The sequence below is a fragment of the Schistocerca serialis genome, chromosome 9 (genome assembly GCF_023864345.2).
Source record: "Schistocerca serialis cubense isolate TAMUIC-IGC-003099 chromosome 9, iqSchSeri2.2, whole genome shotgun sequence".
In the NCBI taxonomy this organism is placed as follows: Eukaryota; Metazoa; Arthropoda; class Insecta; order Orthoptera; family Acrididae; genus Schistocerca; species Schistocerca serialis.
The window spans coordinates 54,474,320-54,494,869 of record NC_064646.1 but is presented as its reverse complement, the minus strand read 5'-3'; the positions used below and the strand labels follow the sequence as shown (position 1 = coordinate 54,494,869).

The window sequence follows — 20,550 nt, the reverse complement described above, 5'->3', positions numbered from 1 at the left end:
CTGTTCAACAATCTTCCCATTTGTATTAAGTCCATCGAAGACAACATAAAATTTAGCAAAGCTGTGGAGTCAGATTTGTTGTGTCACTGTTTTTACTCTGTAAATGAATACTTAGAACAGTAATTTTGTTATTTGTGTTAAATTGAAAACATTGAGCAATATAATATATTAGGATACTATAGGCCTATGTTAATATATGTTAACAATGTTAACTGATGTTTTCCAACACCTGCAACACACTGAGTACCATTAGATCATATGGAATAAATATCAGATATTTATTGGGAAATGAGGAAGATATTCCTAAGACTGTATGTCTGGAGAACAGCATTGTATGAAAGTGGAACATGGACCATTGGAAATCTATAGAATAAGAAACTGGAAGGAATTTAAATGGAGTGCTACTGAAAAATGTAAAAAAAAGAAGTACATGGCAAATACGTATGAAATGTAAAAGAAATAAAAATGATAATCAAGGAAGGAAATTAATGGAAGATCCCTTTTACCAGACCAGGGGACGGTTAAGTGGGACACCTTCTATGACATCCATGAATAGTTAATTGGGTACAGGAAGGAGCACAAAAAGGGCAAAAGTAGCAGAGGCAAATGGAAAGTATAATATGCAAAACATATGTTAAAGGAAGTTGGGCATAGTAGTTATGTACAGATGAAAAGGTTTGCACAAGTTAGGAAGAGACAGAGAACAGCAGAAAACCTCTTGAAAGGCCAGAGATTTAAAGTGAAAGAAATGACAGACCAACAATGCTAGGGGTACACACCTCTTTCCCTCTGCGATGGTCTGCACCTTGTAGCTCTCTGCCTCGGCAGGCAGACGCACAGTGGCATTGAGCTCCCGCTCCTTGCGCTCCACCTCCTGCGCTTCAACCTCAATCTGTTTGCGCCGTTCCACCACCTCGATCTGGATCTCCTCATTACGGATGTGCTGGCGGATCTTTGCCGCCTGCAGCTCGTAGGCCAGCTGTGCCTCTGCTTTCTGCAAAGTACCATCCATTACACTTACTCCATAAGTCAGAAGTGAAAAACGAATATATGTGCTCCAATCACAAGTCCTAAGTCACAGTTTTTCCCCATTTGCTAGTTTACAAGCAATAAATAAAATATTTATTAAGTAGGAGGCACATTTTCTGGTGCTAATTTACATCTACATCTACATCTACACCTACATCCATACTCCGCAAGCCACCTGACAGTGTGTGTCGGAGGGTACCTTGACTACCTCTATCGGTTCTCCCTTCTATTCCAGTCTCGTATTGTTCGTGGAAAGAAGGATTGTCGGTATGCCTCTGTGTGGGCTCTAATCTCTCTGATTTTATCCTCATGGTCTCTTCGCGAGATATACGTAGGAGGGAGCAATATACTGCTTGACTCTTCGGTGAAGGTATGTTCTCGAAACTTTAACAAAAGCCCGTACCGAGCTACTGAGCGTCTCTCCTGCAGAGTCTTCCACTGGAGTTTATCTATCATCTCTGTACCGCTTTCGCGATTACTAAATGATCCTGTAACGAAGTGCACTGCTCTCCGTTGGATCTTCTCTATCTCTTCTATCAACCCTATCTGGTAAGGATCTCACACTGCTGAGCAGTATTCAAGCAGTGGGCGAACAAGCGTACTGTAACCTACTTCCTTTGTTTTCGGATTGCATTTCCTTAGGATTCTTCCAATGAATCTCAGTCGGCATCTGCTTTACCGACGATCAACTTTATACGATCATTCCATTTTAAATCACTCCTAATGCGTACTCCCAGATAATTTATGGAATTAACTGCTTCCAGTTGCTGACCTGCTATTTTATAGCTAAATGATAAGGGATCTATCTTTCTATGTATTCGCAGCATATTACACTTGTCTACATTGAGATTCAATTGCCATTCCCTGCACCATGCATCAATTCACTGCAGATCCTCCTGCATTTCAGTACAATTTTCCATTGTTACAACCTCTCGATACACCATAGCATCATCTGCAAAAAGCCTCAGCGAACTTCTGATGTCATCCGCCAGGTCATTTATGTATATTGTGAATAGCAACGGTCCTGTGACACTCCCCTGCGGCACACCTGAAATCACTCTTACTTTGGAAGACTTCTCTCCATTCAGAATGACATGCTGCGTTCTGTTATCTAGGAACTCCTCAATCCAGTCACACAATTGGTCTGATAGTTCATATGCTCTTACTTTGTTCATTTAACGACTGTGGGGAACTGTATCGAACACCTTGCGGAAGTCAAGAAACACGGCATCTACCTGGGAACCCGTGTCTATGGCCCTCAGAGTCTCATGGACGAATAGCACGAGCTGGGTTTCACATGACCGTCTTTTTCGAAACCCATGCTGATTCCTACAGAGTAGATTTCTAGTCTCCAGAAAAGTCATTATACTTGAACATAATACGTGTTCCAAAATTCTACAACTGATCGATGTTAGAGATATAGGTCTATAGTTCTGCACATCTGTTTGATGTCCCTTCTTGAAAACAGGGATGACCTGTGCCCTTTTCCAATCCTTCGGAACGCTACGCTCTTCTAGAGACCTACGGTACACCGCTGCAAGAAGGGGGGCAAGTTCCTTTGCTTACTCTGTGTAAAATCGAACTGGTATCCCATCAGGTCCAGAGGCCTTTCCTCTTTTGAGTGATTTTAATTGTTTCTCTATCCCTCTGTCATCTATTTTGATATCTACCATTTTGTCATCTGTGCGAGAATCTAGAGAAGGAACTACAGTGCAGTCTTCCTCTGTGAAACAACTTTGGAAAAAGACATTTAGTATTTCGGCCTTTAGTCTGTCATCCTCTGTTTCAGTACCATTTTGGACACAGAGTGTCTTGACATTTTGTTTTGATCCACCTACTGCTTTGACATAAGACCAAAATTTCTTAGGATTTTCTGCCAAGTCAGTACATAGAACTTTACTTTCGAATTCATTGAACGCCTCTTGCATAGCCCTCCTCACACTACATTTTGTTTCCATTGTTACAAAAAATGTATGATATAAACAGACATAAGGCTATTGATTATAAACCTTCATGATTAAGGCTGTAAATACGTGAAGTCCAAAATTTTTAGGGTCTCTGGGATGATTATATACAACACCTGTAACACTCTTAGAGATGGAGGTGAGGGTTAGAGAGAGAAGGGGGTTGCTTGTAAGCACCATCTGAAACACATGAATCTACATCTACATCTACATAGATGCTCCACAAGGCACTGTTGGTGAGTGGCAAAGGATACCTTCCTGTTCCACTCACAAAAAGAGCAAGGGAAAAATGACTGTCTGTATGCCTCCGTATGAGCCCTAATTTCTCAAACCTTACCTTTGTGATCGTTACATACAATGTACGTTGGTGGCTGTAGGATCATTTGGCAGTCACATTCAAATGCCGGTTCTCCAAATTTTCTAAATAGTGTTTCTTGAAAAGAATATCGCCTTCCCTCCAGGGATTTCCATTTGAATTCCAGAAGCATCTCCATAACACTTACGTGCTGTTTGAAGCTACCAGTAACAAATCTAGCAACCCCCATCTGAATTGCTTTGATGTCTTCCTTTATCTGACCTGGTACAGATTTCAAACACTTTAGTAGTACTCAAGAATAGGTCACACCAGTGTCCTATATGCGGTCTCCTTTACAGGTGAACCACACTTTCTTAAAATTCTCCAAATGAACTGAAGTTGATCATTCACCTTCTCTGCCACAGTTCTTTCATGCTTTTCCCTTTCATATTGCTTTGCAACATTATGCCCAGATAATTAAAAGGACTTGCCTACCTCAAGCAGGGCATAGTAGCACTCTAACCGAACATTACAGGTTTGTTCTTCCTATGCATCCATATTAACTTACATTTTTCCACATTTAGAGCTAAATGCCATTCATCACGCCAACTAAAAATTTTGTCAAGTAATCTTGCATGTTCCTACAGCCACTAAACTTTGACGCCTTACCGTACACCACAGCATCATCAGCAAACAATGCAGATTGCTGCCCATCCTGTCCACCAAATCATTTATGTATACAGAGAACAACAGCAGTCCTCTTACACTTCCCTGGGGCATTCCTGGTAATACCTGTGTCTCTGATGAACATTCACCATCCAGAACAACAAACTGGGTTCTATTACGAAAGAAGTCTTCAAGCCACTCACATATCCGTAAACCTACTCCGTATTCTGGTACCTCCATTTACAGCCTGCCGTGGGGTGCCATGTCAAATACTTTCCAGAAATATAGAAATATGGAATCTGCCTGTTGCCCTTCATCCACAGTTTGCAATATATCATCTAAGAAAAGGGTAGCTGAATTTCACGTGAGTGATTCTTTCTAAAATCATGCTGATTTGTGAACACAAGCTTCTCAATCTCAAGAAAGTTTATTATCAAAACTGAGAATATGTTTATGGATTCTGCACCAAAACTAAGTTAGGGATATTGATCCATAATTTTGCAGGTCCGTTCTTTTACCTTTCTTATATACTGGAGTCACCTCCCCTTTTTCCAGTCACTTGGTACTTTGTTCTAGGCTAGAAACTCAGGATAAATATGAGTTAGGTAAGGGAACAATGTCATCGAGTACTATTTGTAAAATCAAATTGGGATTCCATATGGACCTGTTGATTTATTTGCTTCAAATTTATCGGTTGTTTCTCTACACCATGGATGCTTATTATTATGTCATCCATATGGGACTCTGTTCAATGGTCAAATGATGGCATATTTGTATGATTCTCCTGTATGAATGATTTATTGAATGTGAAATTTAAAACTTCGGCTTTCATTTTGTTATCTTCAACTTCCACACCAGACTGGTCAACAAGAGACTGAATGGAAGCCTTAGAATCACTTAGTGACTTTACATATGACCATAATTTTCTTGGGTTCTCTGCCACACCGTTTACTAAGGTGTGATGGTGATAGTTGTATGCTTCATGCATAGATCTTTCCACAGATGCATGCATTTCTACTAACCTTTGCTTGTCATTATTTGTGTGTTCCCTTTTGAACTGATGGTGCAACAGCCTCTGCTTCCTTAGCATCCACCATGAAACCATGGTGGGTCTTTTCAATCCTTCATCCACTTACTAGGAACATAACTCTCCAGATCACAATTTACAGTGTGCTTAAACTTTGGCCATAATTCCTCTACATCTATCTTACTGGTACTAAGAGATGTAAATTCATTGTCTCTGTGATATGCTAATGACTGCTTATCTGCCCCATCTAGTAGAAACACTCTCCTAGCCTTCTTGCTGATTTAGTGACTTTCATAATCATAGCTGCTATAATGACATCATGATCGCTAATCCCCTTTTCTATACTGACACTGTCACTAAGGTCCAGCCTATTTGTAGTTACAAGATCTAAGATATTTCTATTGTGTGTGGGTTGGTGAGCTACCTGTTCAAGATAATTTTCAGAAAATGTGTTCGAAGGTATTTTGTCTGAGTGTCTATCTGTAACATCTGCCCTCACAATGAATTCATAGAAATCCCTGTCTATACTCGGCAGGTTAAAGTCACCTCCAACTAGTACTGCATGATTTCCATGCTACGGACCATAGTCCTTCTTTGAATGTCTCTAGAAATGTCACAATGTCTCAACAGAGTTGGATGGCTGGTATAAACATTAATAAATTTCAGCTGAACTTAATGCAGATGAAGCTTACTATCAAGGAAAAAATATAGTATGGTTACGACACACATAGCAGCATTCAAAAGCATTAAAAAAGTATATGGGAATGGGAAGAATCTGCTACATAAAAATAATCAAAAACTTTTATTCTCAATCACAATTAATAAATTACAGGAGCAGTCTTAAGTACCGAGGATTTGAGTTCACCATGTTTCTCTTGAGGACAGATTAATGTTGCTTGCTTAATGGTGAATTCACTCAAGAATTTATTTATTCTTGCACATGGGGTAGAAATCAAAAATATTATGTATAACCAAGTTATGCAATAAATTAATATTACAAAGTATTTGTAAAATATTTTATAATTTGTATATTTCATTCATACCTTTAAAAACTTATAAGGAAACTATGTTTTTATACTGTAATAAATTTTATTATTTTCTTCTATAGGACGGGGATAAATATAAAGTGGGGCAACACTAGGTAACCTGTTAGTGATCAATGAAGAACTAAATATCACTGTGAATTTCATATTGAACTTACATGGGAAAAAAAGCATGTGAATTCCATGAATCATGCGAAACAAACATCCATCTACACCTACCTAGACAGTGTGATGTATTTTCTTGATGCCTATAACAAAACATTCCAACTTGTCTAGAAAAATGCACTGACTGACTATCAATATTGTCATATTGTTGCCTCTAAACAGTACAAAATTTACAAGTTGTTCTGATTTGTGAGAAACTTAGACCTACAGAATATTGCAGATGCTAATGTACTTACAGCAGTGTTGACTTCTTTGTCAAAGTTGGCCTTTTGCAGCTTGAACATTCGAGAGTTGTCCTCAATTTTCGTGTCGGTCGTATACTTTATGTCCATGGCTGACTTTTCACATTCTGCTTCCTGAAAATAAAATACATTCTTTTTAACATCATAAAATATACATTACTGGTTAAAAGTTAGGTTGTTAATGACTTGTAAGTGTTATCTATCACTAGATATATTGTAAAGGCATGGAACAACCACACTATCACAACCAATAAACAAACAATTTATTATGAAGTGCCTACGTCATGAAACACTGTGGAATAATTAAGTACCAGTTGTAATGTGTGCTAAAGAATGTCTTCCAAGATTTGAGTCATATACAGATGCAGAAGATACCACAGTGCCTCTAAATGGAAGTATATCCCTGAAATGATTTTGGAAACGGGCTGGTATTTTGGAAGAGTGTTTTACAGCCCAGAAATTATTTTAGTGGAAAGGTGTAGATATTAAGCTTTCTGGCAGATTCAAACTGTGGGCCAGACGGAGACTCAGACTCGGGAACATTACCCTCTGCAGGCAAGTGGTCTACTGAGCGAGCTCCTCAAGCATGACTTCCATCCCATCCCCACAGCTTCACTTTTGTCAGTACCTTATCTCATACATTACAAACTTCACAGGTGCTCTCCTGTGAAACTCACAAGACTAGGACTTCTCGTAGAAAGAATATTGCAGAGACATGGCTTAGCCACAGCCTGAGGAATATTTCTAGAATGAAATTTTCACTCTGCAGCAGCACGTGTGCAGATATGAAACTTCCTGGCAGATTAAAACTGTGTGGCCACACCAAGACTCAAACTCAGGCTCTTTGCCTTTTGTGGGCAAGTGGTCTATCAAATGAGCTACTCAAGCAAGACTCACCAGCTGTCCACACAGATTTTAATCTGGCAGAAAGCTTCATATCAGTGCACACTCTGCTGCAGAGTGAAAATTTCTTTCTGGAAACACCTCCCTGGCTGTGGCTAAGATCTCTTTAATATCTTTTCTTATATGAGTGGTAGTTCTGCAAGTTTTATAGGAGAACTGCTGTGGAGTTTGGAAGGTAGTAGATGACGTACTTCCAGAAGTAAAGCTGTGAGGACAGGTTGTGAGCTGTGCTTGCGGAGCTCAGCTGGCAGGGCACTTTATGATGAAAGGCAAAGCTTCTAAGTTTGAGTCTCGGTCAGGCACACAGTTTTAATCTGCTAGAAAATTTTATATCACTGCACACTCTGCTGCAGAGTGCAAATTTCAACAGAATGAAACCTTATAATTAATTTTGTCTTGGTAAGAATGATTGAACTGTGTTGTAGGTGCCAAGTTCAAACATAATTCATTGTTACTACAAAGAGCGTGTGCATATGTGTGTGTGTGTGTGTGTGTGTGTGTGTGTGTGTGTGTGGGCACACGCGTATGAGGGTGGGGAAAAAATCTGGAAACACATATGTGTAGGAAAATGGCTTTCATCTGAGGTGCTTGTCACAGAGTATTTCTCTACTTTTGCTGGTTCTATGATGATGAGTACCTTCTAATACACTGTGGGTCTTACCACAACAGAAAGAAAACAGTGACTTGAGAAATGTGTGTGTGTGTGTGTGTGTGTGTGTGTGTGTGTGTGTGTGTGTGTGTGTGTGTGTGAGAGAGAGAGAGAGAGAGAGAGAGAGAGAGAGAGAGAGAGAGAGAGAGAGAGAGACCACTTGGCCACCGAGTAAGGTCTTTTCTCCACAAGTATAATAATGGCGAAGGCCAAGACAGTGGAGAAGGAGGAAGGAATGGGTAAATGAAATTTATAAAAGAAGAGGAAAAATACGTATGTAATAATCCAGATGGTTTCCACAGTTATTTTAGAATGATTCTGTAAAAATTCTAGTACATTCTGAAAAGTGTGGAGCATCAGCTTGGTAAGTTGAGAAACTTTCAGAAACCATATCTCCAAGTGAACATCTAGTCATCCACAAACAAACAAATAATACTAATAAATACTGTTAATATAAGAGATGTTTTCAGAAATTGTGTTTTTCAGAATAATTGATACGGGTTAACAGCAGTGCTGAAATGTGGGGGACGTGGTGAATTCAGTATCTACTTGGTTGTTACCAGCAGTGACGCACTTTTGACAACGAAAATTTGGAAATCTTGGGGATGTTACACTATGTAAAATATGGATACAGCTTTAAGTTCTATGATACATGCTTTGTGTTGTTGGCATTTTCCAGACGCCGCAAATAATTTACAATAGCACTACGTCATATACGGACTTTGCAGTTTGATGCTGTGTAGTAAAGATCACTTTTGAAATGGTCCTCTTAATGATTTATCTTGTAGAAGATACAGTAATTAACTACACTTACTGGTAGGTTCATTTCTGAGGTAACCTCAAACTGTGCAGCTCTCTGATGGTTCACTTTGGTCGTGTAACGACCTGCACTCGTACACTAAATGAGCGAACTTTCAGAAGTCCACCTCGGTAGCTGCACAGTCAGCGCGACAGATTGCTAACCGAAGGAGCTCAGGTTCAATTCCCGACCGGGTCGGAGATTTTCTCCGCTCAGGGTCTGAGTATAGTGTTGCCCTTATGTTCACATCATCATAATTGACATTCCACAGTTTAGATGGCCATATGGGCACTGATTCTAAAATCACAACAGGAGGGGATCCGTTCGCCAATCGTATGTGGGTACACATATAGTCTGTGACTCATTTATTACAGTGTGAGTGCTCCCATTGGTGACCTCATGTCAGGATTGCTGGTGAGATGCCGTGCGATAATGGATGACCGTGATTTTATTTATTTTTTTTCTTTATTTATTGTATTTTTTTTGCATGGAGATACCAACTGGTGTCTTTTGCAAACGTCATAGCATTTTTTTACAAGTTTAGTACAGTCATATATACATATGTGGTTACATATACATGACACAAATGTACCATTGTAGCTAATGAGGCACAATATTGGGTGTTACATCGTACCTATTACAAATATTCAGATTTTACACAACTATATATATATAAAATAGAAGGAAACATTCCACGTAGGAAAAATATATCTAAAAACAAAGATGATGTGACTTACCAAATGAAAGTGCTGGCAGGTCGACAGACACACAAACAAACACAATAACACACACAAAATTCAAGCTTTCGCAACAAACTGTTGCCTCATCAGGAAAGAGGGAAGGAGAGGGAAAGACGAAAGGATGTGGGTTTTAAGGGAGAGGGTAAGGAGTCATTCCAATCTCGGGAGCGGAAAGACTTACCTTAGGGGGAAAAAAGGACGGGTATACACTCGCACACACACACACATATCCATCCACACATATACAGACACAAGCAGACATATTAAAAGGCAAAGAGTTTGGGCAGAGATGTCAGTCAAGGCGGAAGTGCAGAGGCAAAGATGTTGTTGAATGACAGGTGAGGTATAAGTGGCGGCAACTTGAAATTAGCGGAGATTGAGGCCTGGTGGGTAACGGGAAGAGAGGATATATTGAAGAGCAAGTTCCCATCCCCGCAGTTCGGATAGGTTGGTGTTGGTGGGAAGTATCCAGATAACCCGGACGGTGTAACACTGTGCCAAGATGTGCTGGCCGTGCACCAAGGCATGTTAAGCCACAGGGTGATCCTCATTACCAACAAACACTGTCTGCCTGTGTCCATTCATGCGAATGAACAGTTTGCTGCTGGTCATTCCCACTTAGAATGCATCACAGTGTAGGCAGATCAGTTGGTAAATCACGTGGGTGCTTTCACACGTGGCTCTGCCTTTGATCGTGTACACCTTCCGGGTTACAGGACTGGAGTAGGTGGTGGTGGGAGGGTGCATGGGACAGGTTTTACACCGGGGGCGGTTACAAGGATAGGAGCCACAGGGTAGGGAAGGTGGTTTGGGGATTTCATAGGGATGAACTAACAGGTTACGAAGGTTAGGTGGACGGCGGAAAGACACTCTTGGTGGAGTGGGGAGGATTTCATGAAGGATGGATCTCATTTCAGGGCAGGATTTGAGGAAGTCGTATCCCTGCTGGAGAGCCACATTCAGAGTCTGGTCCAGTCCCAGAAAGTATCCTGTCACCAGTGGGGCACTTTTGTAGTTCTTCTGTGGGAGGTTCTGGGTTTGAGGGGATGAGGAAGTGGCTCTGGTTATTTGCTTCTGTACCAGGTCGGGAGGGTAGTTACGGGATGCGAAAGCTGTTGTCAGGTTGTTGGTGTAATGGTTCAGGGATTCCGGACTGGAGCAGATTCGTTTGCCACAAAGACCTAGGCTGTAGGGAAGGGACCGTTTGATGTGGAATGGGTGGCAGCTGTCATAATGCAGGTACTGTTGCTTGTTGGTGGGTTTGATGTGGACGGACGTGTGAAGCTGGCCATTGGACAGATGGAGGTCAACGTCAAGGAAAGTGGCGTGGGATTTGGAGTAGGACCACGTGAATCTGATGGAACCAAAGGAGTTGAGGTTGGAGAGGAAATTCTGGAGTTCTTCTTCACTGTGAGTCCAGATCATGAAGATGTCATCAATAAATCTGTACCAAACTTTGGGTTGGCAGGCCTGGGTAACCAAGAAGGCTACCTCTAGGCGACCCATGAATAGGTTGGCGTACGAGGGGGCCATCCTGGTACCCATGGCTGTTCCCTTTAATTTGCCTTTACAAATGTCTGCTTGTGTCTGTGCGGATGGATATGTGTGTGTGTGCGCGAGTGTATACCTGTCCTTTTTTCCCCTTAAGGTAAGTCTTTCCCCTCCTGGGATTGGAAAGACTCCTTACCCTCTCCCTTAAAACCCACATCCTTTCGTCTTTCCCTCTCCTTCCCTCTTTCCTGATGAGGCAACAGTTTGAAACTTCCTGGCAGATTAAAACTGTGTGCCCGACCGAGACTCGAACTCGGGAGCTTTGCCTTTTGCAGGCAAGTGCTCTACCATCTGAGCTACTGAAGCACGACTCACACCCAGTACTCACAGCTTTACTTCTGCCAGTACCTCGTCTCCTACCTACCAAACTTTACAGAAGCTCTCCTGCGAACCTTGCAGAACTAGCACTCCTGAAAGAAAGGATATTGCGGAGAATTGGCTTAGCCACAGTCTGGGGGATGTTTCCAGAATGAGATTTTCACTCTGCAGCGGAGTGTGCGCTGATATGAAACTTCCTGGCAGATTAAAACTGTGTGCCCGACCGAGACTCGAACTCGGGACCTTTGCCTTTCGCGGGCAAGTGCTCTACCATCTGAGCTACCGAAGCACGACTCACGCCCGGTACTCACACCTTTACTTCTGCCAGTAAAGTTTGGAAGGTAGGAGACGAGGTACTGGCAGAAGTAAAGCTGTGAGTATCGGGCGTGAGTCGTGCTTCGGTAGCTCAGACGGTAGAGCACTTGCCCGCGAAAGGCAAAGGTCCCGATTTCGAGTCTCGGTTGGGCACACAGTTTTAATCTGCCAGGAAGTTTCATATCAGCGCACACTCCACTGCAGAGTGAAAAATCTCATTCTGGAGGCAACAGTTTGTTGCTTAAGCTTGAATTTTGTGTGTATGTTTGTGTGTCTATCGACCTGCCAGCACTTTCGTTCGGTAAGTCACATCATCTGTGTTTTTAGATATGTTTTTCCCACGTGGAATGTTTCCCTCTATGTTATATATATATATATATATATATATATATATATATATATATATATACTCTCCTGGAAATGGAAAAAGAACACATTGACACCGGTGTGTCAGACCCACCATACTTGCTCCGGACACTGCGAGAGGGCTGTACAAGCAATGATCACACGCACGGCACAGCGGACACACCAGGAACCGCGGTGTTGGCCGTCGAATGGCGCCAGCTGCGCAGCATTTGTGCACCGTCGCCGTCGGTGTCAGCCAGTTTGCCGTGGCATACGGAGCTCCATCGCAGTCTTTAACACTGGTAGCATGCCGCGACAGCGTGGACGTGAACCGTATGTGCAGTTGACGGACTTTGAGTGAGGGCGTATAGTGGGCATGCGGGAGGCCGGGTGGACGTACCGCCGAATTGCTCAACACGTGGGGCGTGAGGTCTCCACAGTACATCGATGTTGTCGCCAGTGGTCGGCGGAAAGTGCACGTGCCCGTCGACCTGGGACCGGACCGCAGTGACGCACGGATGCACGTCAAGACCGTAGGATCCTACGCAGTGTCGTAGGGGACCGCACCGCCACTTCCCAGCAAATTAGGGACACTGTTGCTCCTGGGGTATCGGCGAGGACCATTCGCAACCGTCTCCATGAAGCTGGGCTACGGTCCCGCACACCGTTAGGCCGTCTTCCGCTCACGCCCCAACATCGTGCAGCCCGCCTCCAGTGGTGTCGCGACAGGCGTGAATGGAGGGACGAATGGAGACGTGTCGTCTTCAGCGATGAGAGTCGCTTCTGCCTTGATGCCAATGATGGTCGTATGCGTGTTTGGCGCCATGCATGTGAGCGCCACAATCAGGACTGCATACTACCGAGGCACACAGGGCCAACACCCGGCATCATGGTGTGGGGAGCGATCTCCTACACTGGCCGTACACCACTGGTGATCGTCGAGGGGACACTGAATAGTGCACGGTACATCCAAACCGTCATCGAACCCATCGTTCTACCATTCCTAGACCGGCAAGGGAACTTGCTGTTCCAACAGGACAATGCACGTCCGCATGTATCCCGTGCCACCCAACGTGCTCTAGAAGGTGTAAGTCAACTACCCTGGCCAGCAAGATCTCCGGATCTGACCCCCATTGAGCATGTTTGGGACTGGATGAAGTGTCGTCTCACGCGGTCTGCACGTCCAGCACGAACGCTGGTCCAACTGAGGCGCCAGGTGGAAATGGCATGGCAAGCCGTTCCACAGGACTACATCCAGCATCTCTACGATCGTCTCCATGGGAGAATAGCAGCCTGCATTGCTGCGAAAGGTGGATATACACTGTACTAGTGCCGACATTGTGCATGCTCTGTTGCCTGTGTCTATGTGCCTGTGGGTCTGTCAGTGTGATCATGTGATGTATCTGACCCCAGGAATGTGTCAATAAAGTTTCCCCTTCCTGGGACAATGAATTCACGGTGTTCTTATTTCAATTTCCAGGAGTGTGTGTGTGTGTGTGTGTGTGTGTGTGTATATATATATATGTATATATATATATATAAAATTTATTTTAGTTTAATATTAATATTCACTTAAAGAATATAAACACTTGTCAATCAAGAAATATTTCAGTTTCACTTTGAATAAGTTCCCTTTGTGGCACCTTATAGAGCTCGGTAATCTGTTGTACCATATTTGACCACTAATGCATGGACTATGGTCTGTTGTTTTTAATTTTGTTCTCTGTCTGTAGTAGCAGTCTTTATTTCTTGTATTATAGGCATGCATATCAGAGCACTTTGTTGCTTTATTTTGATGTGTCACAAAAAATATAATTAATTTGTAAAGATACAGTGAGTAGATTGTGAGGTATTTATGATGAACAAAGATTTCCCTGCATGAATCTCTATACCCTAATCCATGGACAATTCTGATTGCTCATTTCTGTAGGGTTAATATTCTGTTCATATGTATGTCGGCAGCACAACCCCATATCTCTATCCCGTAATTAATCTGTGCAAAAATGGTTCCATAATAAATTGTTTTTAATGTCTGATGTGGGACTACTTTTGATAACTGGTTGATTAGATGTAATGAACTGTTGATTTTATTGCATAAAAATTTGATATGGTTTACCCATCTTAGATTTTCATCTAGGTGAATAACTAGAAATCTGCAGCCTTCTGTATCCACTACTTCAATTCCACCTATGTTACTGATAGAGGTTTGGTGTGAGTTTGTAAGTTTAAATGGCAATAACTGAGATTTACTGATATTAATTTTCAAACCTTGATCTTGGAAATAAGTAGTTATTTGACGTAGGCCCTCAGTTGCTACCAACGTTAACTCATCATTTTGTTTACCAAGAAATAACAGTGAGGTATCGTCTCCATAAGTTACCAATTGGGAGTTGAAAGGTTGCTCTATATCATTTATGTACACTAGGAAAAGGAAAGGGCCCAAAATTGAGCCCTGGGGTACACCTTGCGTGACTGTCTCATATTTGGACTGGAAATTAATGATCTGATTATTGATTTTGTAAGTCAGCGTTGTACACTGCTTGCGGTTAAATAAATATGTGGTCAGCAATTGCATGGATGCAGCATTTACATTGTATGACTCAAGTTTACTTAAAAGTAACTCATGGTTTACCGAGTCAAAGGCTGTAGTGAGGTCTAGAAATATGCCAGCTGTTTGCATTCCTTGATCAAGGGCACCATACGTTTTGTGAAGAAATTCCGTAATTGCTGTGATAGTACTATGATCTTTCCGGAATCCATGTTGTGTGTCTGTTAGGAACTTATTTTTCAAGTAATAGTCACTAAGTTGTGTCAGCAGCACAACTTCAAATACTTTGCTGAAGACAGGTATTAATGATATGGTCCTGAAATTTGAAACCTCTTCATTGGATCCTTTTTTATGCACTGGTTTAACTGTGCTCCATTTCAATACATTTGGAAATGTGTGTTCTCTAATACTGCAGTTTACCAGGTGGGTGATTATTTTAACTAATTCCTTATTACATTTTTTAATCATGGTACTACTCAAACCATCCCATCCGGATGAGTACTTATTCTTTAAGTTATTTGTTATCCTGCCTATTTCTTCTTCACTTACTTGTTTGAATTCAATAGGTGGCTCTTCAATGGGGCAGAGCTTTACCTCACTACTCACAATTGTGTTATTAACTGGACTAACAGCTGCAGATATAAAGTATTTATTGAAAACATTGCAGACTTTATTAGGATCTTTAATTGTGTTTCCTTCATGTCTTATATTTACAATTTCAGTTTCTGGCTTCGGTGTGGCTTTGCGAAATTGATTTACAATTCTCCATGAGGTCTTGGCTATATTGTCTGATTGAGCTATTTCAGTGATGTATATCTGTTTTCTTAGAATTGAAAGCTCTTTCTTAAAGATTGTCTTGGCTTCGTTGTACTTGGCCTTAAAAACCTGCAGGTTTGTTGACTTGTGTAACACATCCAGGTCCTGGATGTTTTGCCTGAGTTTTATCATATTTGCTGGAAGTATCAGTCTGTCGGTTTTTGCACTTTGGTTATGGGTGAACACTCTTTGTATTTTTTTAACAGGGCAGCATCTGTCAAAGTGTCTTAGCATAGTATCATAGAATTTGACCCATTTGTTTTTAGATCCTTCAGTCTGGTAAACCAGATCCCAGTCCTCTATAGCTAATTTATTTCTTAGGGCAAGGATGTTACCCTCTTTTAGGATTATTTCATTTTCGGTAACTTTTGTCATTTTTGGGATGCTTGTGTTTACATACTCTACAAGCTGGCATTTGTGGTCAGAGTAGTGAAAATCGATATTCCAGCACCTAACACTGTCTTTAATATGTTTACATAGTACAACATAATCAATCCTGCTAGATGTGGACTTTGTTACCCTGGTATCACTATTTACTACATTTACGAGATTATATGGGTTAAGAGTATCTATTAACCTCATATTACACAAACTGGAAGATTTTGCCTCAATATTCAGATCACCAAGTGTAGTTAGGTCACTGGGACCACAACGTCCCACTACTCTACTAAATATGTCTATGAAGCTAACAACATCAGCCTTTGGTGGATGGTAAATCCCAATAACTTTATGTTTTCTCATAACCTCTCTACACTCTTTGGTGTGGACTTTGATGCCTGTCACTTCAATCAAGCCTTCTTTATTGTACTGGTCTAGATAGTTTAATTTCTTGTACTCAAGATTCTCACTAATGTAAACTGCCACACCACCACCCTTATGTTGCTGTCTACAATAACTATTTGCTAAGGAGTAGCCCTCTAGTTTACAGTAAATAATTTCATCAGATTTTAATCCATGCTCAGTTAGCACTACTATATGAGGTGACTGTTCATTTACAAAAACCTGTAATATATTAAGCTTATTTCTAAGGTACTGTATGTTTAGGTGCATGAGCCTTAGTGGTATTTTTAACTGGTCACTCTGATTATCTTCCTTTAAAATGCACTGAGTTGGTTCACTTACATAAGTTCTGGATCCAGGTATTAAAAATGTTCCTGTTCTTTGGCGACCTTGCATTTCTCGATCTACTACCGAACCTGGCTTCTGTCTGTCTAGTTGTCAAGGTAGCTGTCGAGGTGCCTTCTCGCTCCGTACAGTCAGAGGAGTTGCCGAGCTGCCTGGTGTTGCAGTGACTGGAGTTGTGTACTCCACCACATCTGACTGAGTAAGTGATGCTGAGGGGTCTGCAGTTGATGCCACAGCCTCTGTTGTTTTGACTAGCTGGCTTGGCAAGCTGTTTTTACCCAGTCCTGGGAATTTGTTGGTTGCTTTACTTTCCCACAAAAACATGTCACTTTGAAATCTGGGTTTTATTGGTCTTGAGGATCTTCTAGGAGCACAATGTGTTTCTGGACTTTTGAATATCCTGTTGCTGCAAACTGACCTTCCTACTCCATTGTTCGTTACTGTCCTCTTGACAACATTGTGGTTGATTTCTGCTACTGTAATTTTTTATTGCTGTGGTATTATTTGCTCAGTTCCATCTGGATCCTTCCACTCAAGTGATATTGCAGGCTTTAGTTGATTTTTTGGAGAGATGGCTGCAAGTAGAGTTCTGGCCATTTCTTCCTTGCCATTAGCATTTAGGTGTAGTCCGTGAGAAGTGTACCAGTCTCTGTTCTCAGGGACTGTTACAAACTGAGTGTTTTGGAAAGATTTCAATATTTTGGCTATTTTCCTATTTGTTCGCCTGGTTTCATCGTTCACACAAGACCAGTTTTCAAGATCATATCTATGGGGTATCGCTACTATGATTACATTTGTGTGCTGAAGCTTAATTAATGCTGATGTTATAGCATTTAATGCCTTGTCTGCTTCGTTTCTGGCTACATCATTTGTGCCACCCCAGATTATAACTGTGTCATTCATTGTGAGATTCTGTAAGTTGTTACAGCTTTCAAGTATTGAAGTTAATGGTGCACCTGGTATAACATTTCCTTGGATTACGAAATTACTATGACTTTGATGCATTAAGTTAGCTGCAACTGATCGCCCATGGCTGTCTGCAAACACTGTTATTCTTTTTTGTGTTTAGGTGAGCTTTTTATGTTACTGCTGTGTCTGTTGTACGAATGTTTCTTGCTACTTATGCTGTTTTCTTGAACTATGAAGTTTTTATTTAATTCAGTGCTTTGTTGTTCACAATTTTCATTTTTTTGTAGCACATCATATCTGTTCCTTGCCATAATGTATAACGAGGAATCATTCGCAATTTTTTTCACAGCTTTAGATGTTGTTTTAGGCGTAATATACTGATTGGTTTTTGCAGCGATTTCGTTTATAGAGTTTTTGTTTTCGCATGATTTGGAACCTTTTTTTTGTGTCTCTGAGTATTTCACCATCATTTTGTAACTTCTGTCGTGGGAGCTCGTCAGATTTACTTTTTAATCCTTTAACCTCATCAATGAGCACATTGATTATATCGTAAATACAGTCTTTGTTATTCAAGTCTAGTCCTAACTCGTCTTCCATACACAGCCAGAACTTTTGTTTAGAGTTCACATTTACACAAGAGAAATGAAACACAGTTTTACATTTTATGCACATAATTCCTTTACAGACACGATGTCCACAGTAGCAGAGTCCTGAAACTTTTCGACTCAACGTTGCGTTTTGTTCGTTAGATGTAGCTGCTACACACTGGAATTTCTCCGACTCTGCATGTCTCCTTTCCGCAGCTTTTGATATTTTAGTGCAAGCTAAGCACATCCTATCACTGAAAGTGCTGTACTTTTTACACACGCAACACGTATTTTCGTAGATTTTACTCTTGTTTGTCGAGTAATTCGACTGATAATTTACAATTGGCGCCATGTTGTGAGGGACTTTCAGATGCTCAGCATTTTCGTTTCTTAAACGCGAAATGTCATATCTTAAAACGTCCACAGTTTTTTGTAAACTTGAAATTCGTTCTTTTAGCTTCACGATTTCACTACTACAATTCCCATAGACACCTGTTTTCAAGGCACAACTGTAACTTTTGTTCACTTGATCACTACACACAACCACACTAGACGCCATCTTGCTTTTCAAAGCCATACGACTACACGTCCAGTGTGCAGGCACTCTAAAATGTCTGGAAGTAACCATCCGAAGCGACTTAAGTTGGAACGACCACATAGAGCTAGATGTGAGGAAAGCAGATGACAGCAGGAGATTAAATGGAAGAATCCAAAAGAGATGTTATCACTTTACTGGACCGGTACTGAGCACTGCTTGTAGTCTAAGAACATTTATCAGTGTGATTAATAGAGGAAATGGAGAAGTTCCTACGGAAAACGGCGGGTTTTGTCACAGGCTCTTATAGCAAGCACGAGAGCTTCACAGAGATACTTATCAAACTGCAGTTGCATCCACTATAAGAGAGTTGTTGTGCATCACAGAGGTGTTTAAAATTCCGAGAGCGCACGTTCCGAAAAGTCAGGCAACATACTCAATCCCAAAAACACTGAATGCTCAAAGGTATCTGGACACCTATCAGTGGCTATTAATATGGGGCACGTCCACACTTCACCTTATGGCGGATTGAACTCTGCTGGGGACACTTTCAGAAAGTGTCCGAATATTTCTGGAGGAATGGAAGGCCATTCTCCCTCAAAAGCCGAAACCAGAGAACGGAGTGATGTTAGAGGTGCTCCATTGGTTTCAGGTCAGGGCCCTCATAAGGCCAATCCATTTATTGCCTCACAGTTGCTGGTTACTGACAGAGTGCATTATCATACTGAAACAATCATCATCTCTGAACTGTTCCTTTACTCTAGCAGTACACAGGGCTGCAAAATCTGTCCATATGCTTCCGCATTTATCGTTTTCTTAAGGGGAATGAGGGGACCACGCCTTTATCAAGAAAAACTCCCCCATACCGCGACAGCACCTTCTCTGTACTTCACTGTTGGCACTGCACAAGATGGCTGGTTACGTCCTCTGTCCCGTGATCCACTGTCCTGTGGCGTGGCGTCAGTCTTTACTCCACCTCAAAGGTCGCTTAACATTGACTACACAAATGTGCTGAGCACTTGGACCGTTGTACCTCAATCTTTTACCAAACCCTAATTCTCCTTTTTCTATTGGTAGCACTTTGGAACAGTTGAATATTTCTTTCCACGGATTTCATGTGATTTTTTGTAACCAACCTCTGCAATGCTCGATGGTCCCTGAGCATCAGTTTATCTGGTCTGCCTGGTCTCTGTTTAGCCGCGATTGTTCCTTCGCGATTCCACTTGAAAACCACATCACCGACAGTCGTCTCGGCCCGCTGGAAGGATTGAGATGTCCTGGTAGACTTGTTGCCCAGCTGACATCCAGTGACCAGTACAGGTTGGAAGTCACTAAGCTCCTCTGAGAGATCCATTCTCGTGATACTGCTTCTTTGATGGTGACACAGTACCCACAGCCTCCAATTGTACTGGCGGATCAGCCTCTCGTAACATCTAGTGGTCGCTTCTGCATTACATACGAGTGCCCAGATACTTATGACCAGATAGTGTACAGCTCGGGAAATAACAACAACGCGAGAAACGTATAAATTCGAGCTGTTATAGAAGCTATAAAGTTAACATGAAAATTGGGAACTACGAAGTCAATAAAATGAAAGAATTCTGCTACCGTGGCTGCAAGATAACACACGACGACTGAAACAAATAGACAAAACCAAGTAAAGAGAGCATCCACAGGCAAGACTCATACTATGAGATATTGGCCATAATTTGAGGAGTAAATTTCTTGCAATGTATGTTCGTAGTATAGCACTGTACACTGAAGTGACAAAATTCGCGCATATACAAATGGCGGAAGCATCACGTTCGCAAGGTATGAAAGGGCAGTGCATTGGCGGAGCTCTCGTTTGTACTCGGGTGATTCGTGTGGAAGGGTTTGCATCGAGATTATGGCCGCACGACGCGAATTACCAGGCTCTGAACGCGGAACGGTAGTTGGAACTAGACGCTTGGGGCATTTCATTTCGGCAACCGCTATGG

The 20,550-nt window shown here is 41.7% G+C and overlaps 1 protein-coding gene across 1 annotated transcript in view; it reads right to left on the bottom strand.

Annotated features, from left to right (window-relative positions):
* LOC126419895 (flotillin-2) overlaps positions 1-20,550 on the bottom strand; it is a 418,685-nt gene that overhangs the window by 12,665 nt on the left and 385,470 nt on the right. The window contains exons 5-6 of the mRNA XM_050087158.1: positions 6,426-6,545; positions 780-994 (exon numbers count right to left, since the gene is read on the bottom strand). Of these exons, the coding sequence (XP_049943115.1) occupies positions 780-994; positions 6,426-6,545 (335 nt within the window). The remainder of the gene's footprint in view (positions 1-779; positions 995-6,425; positions 6,546-20,550) is intronic.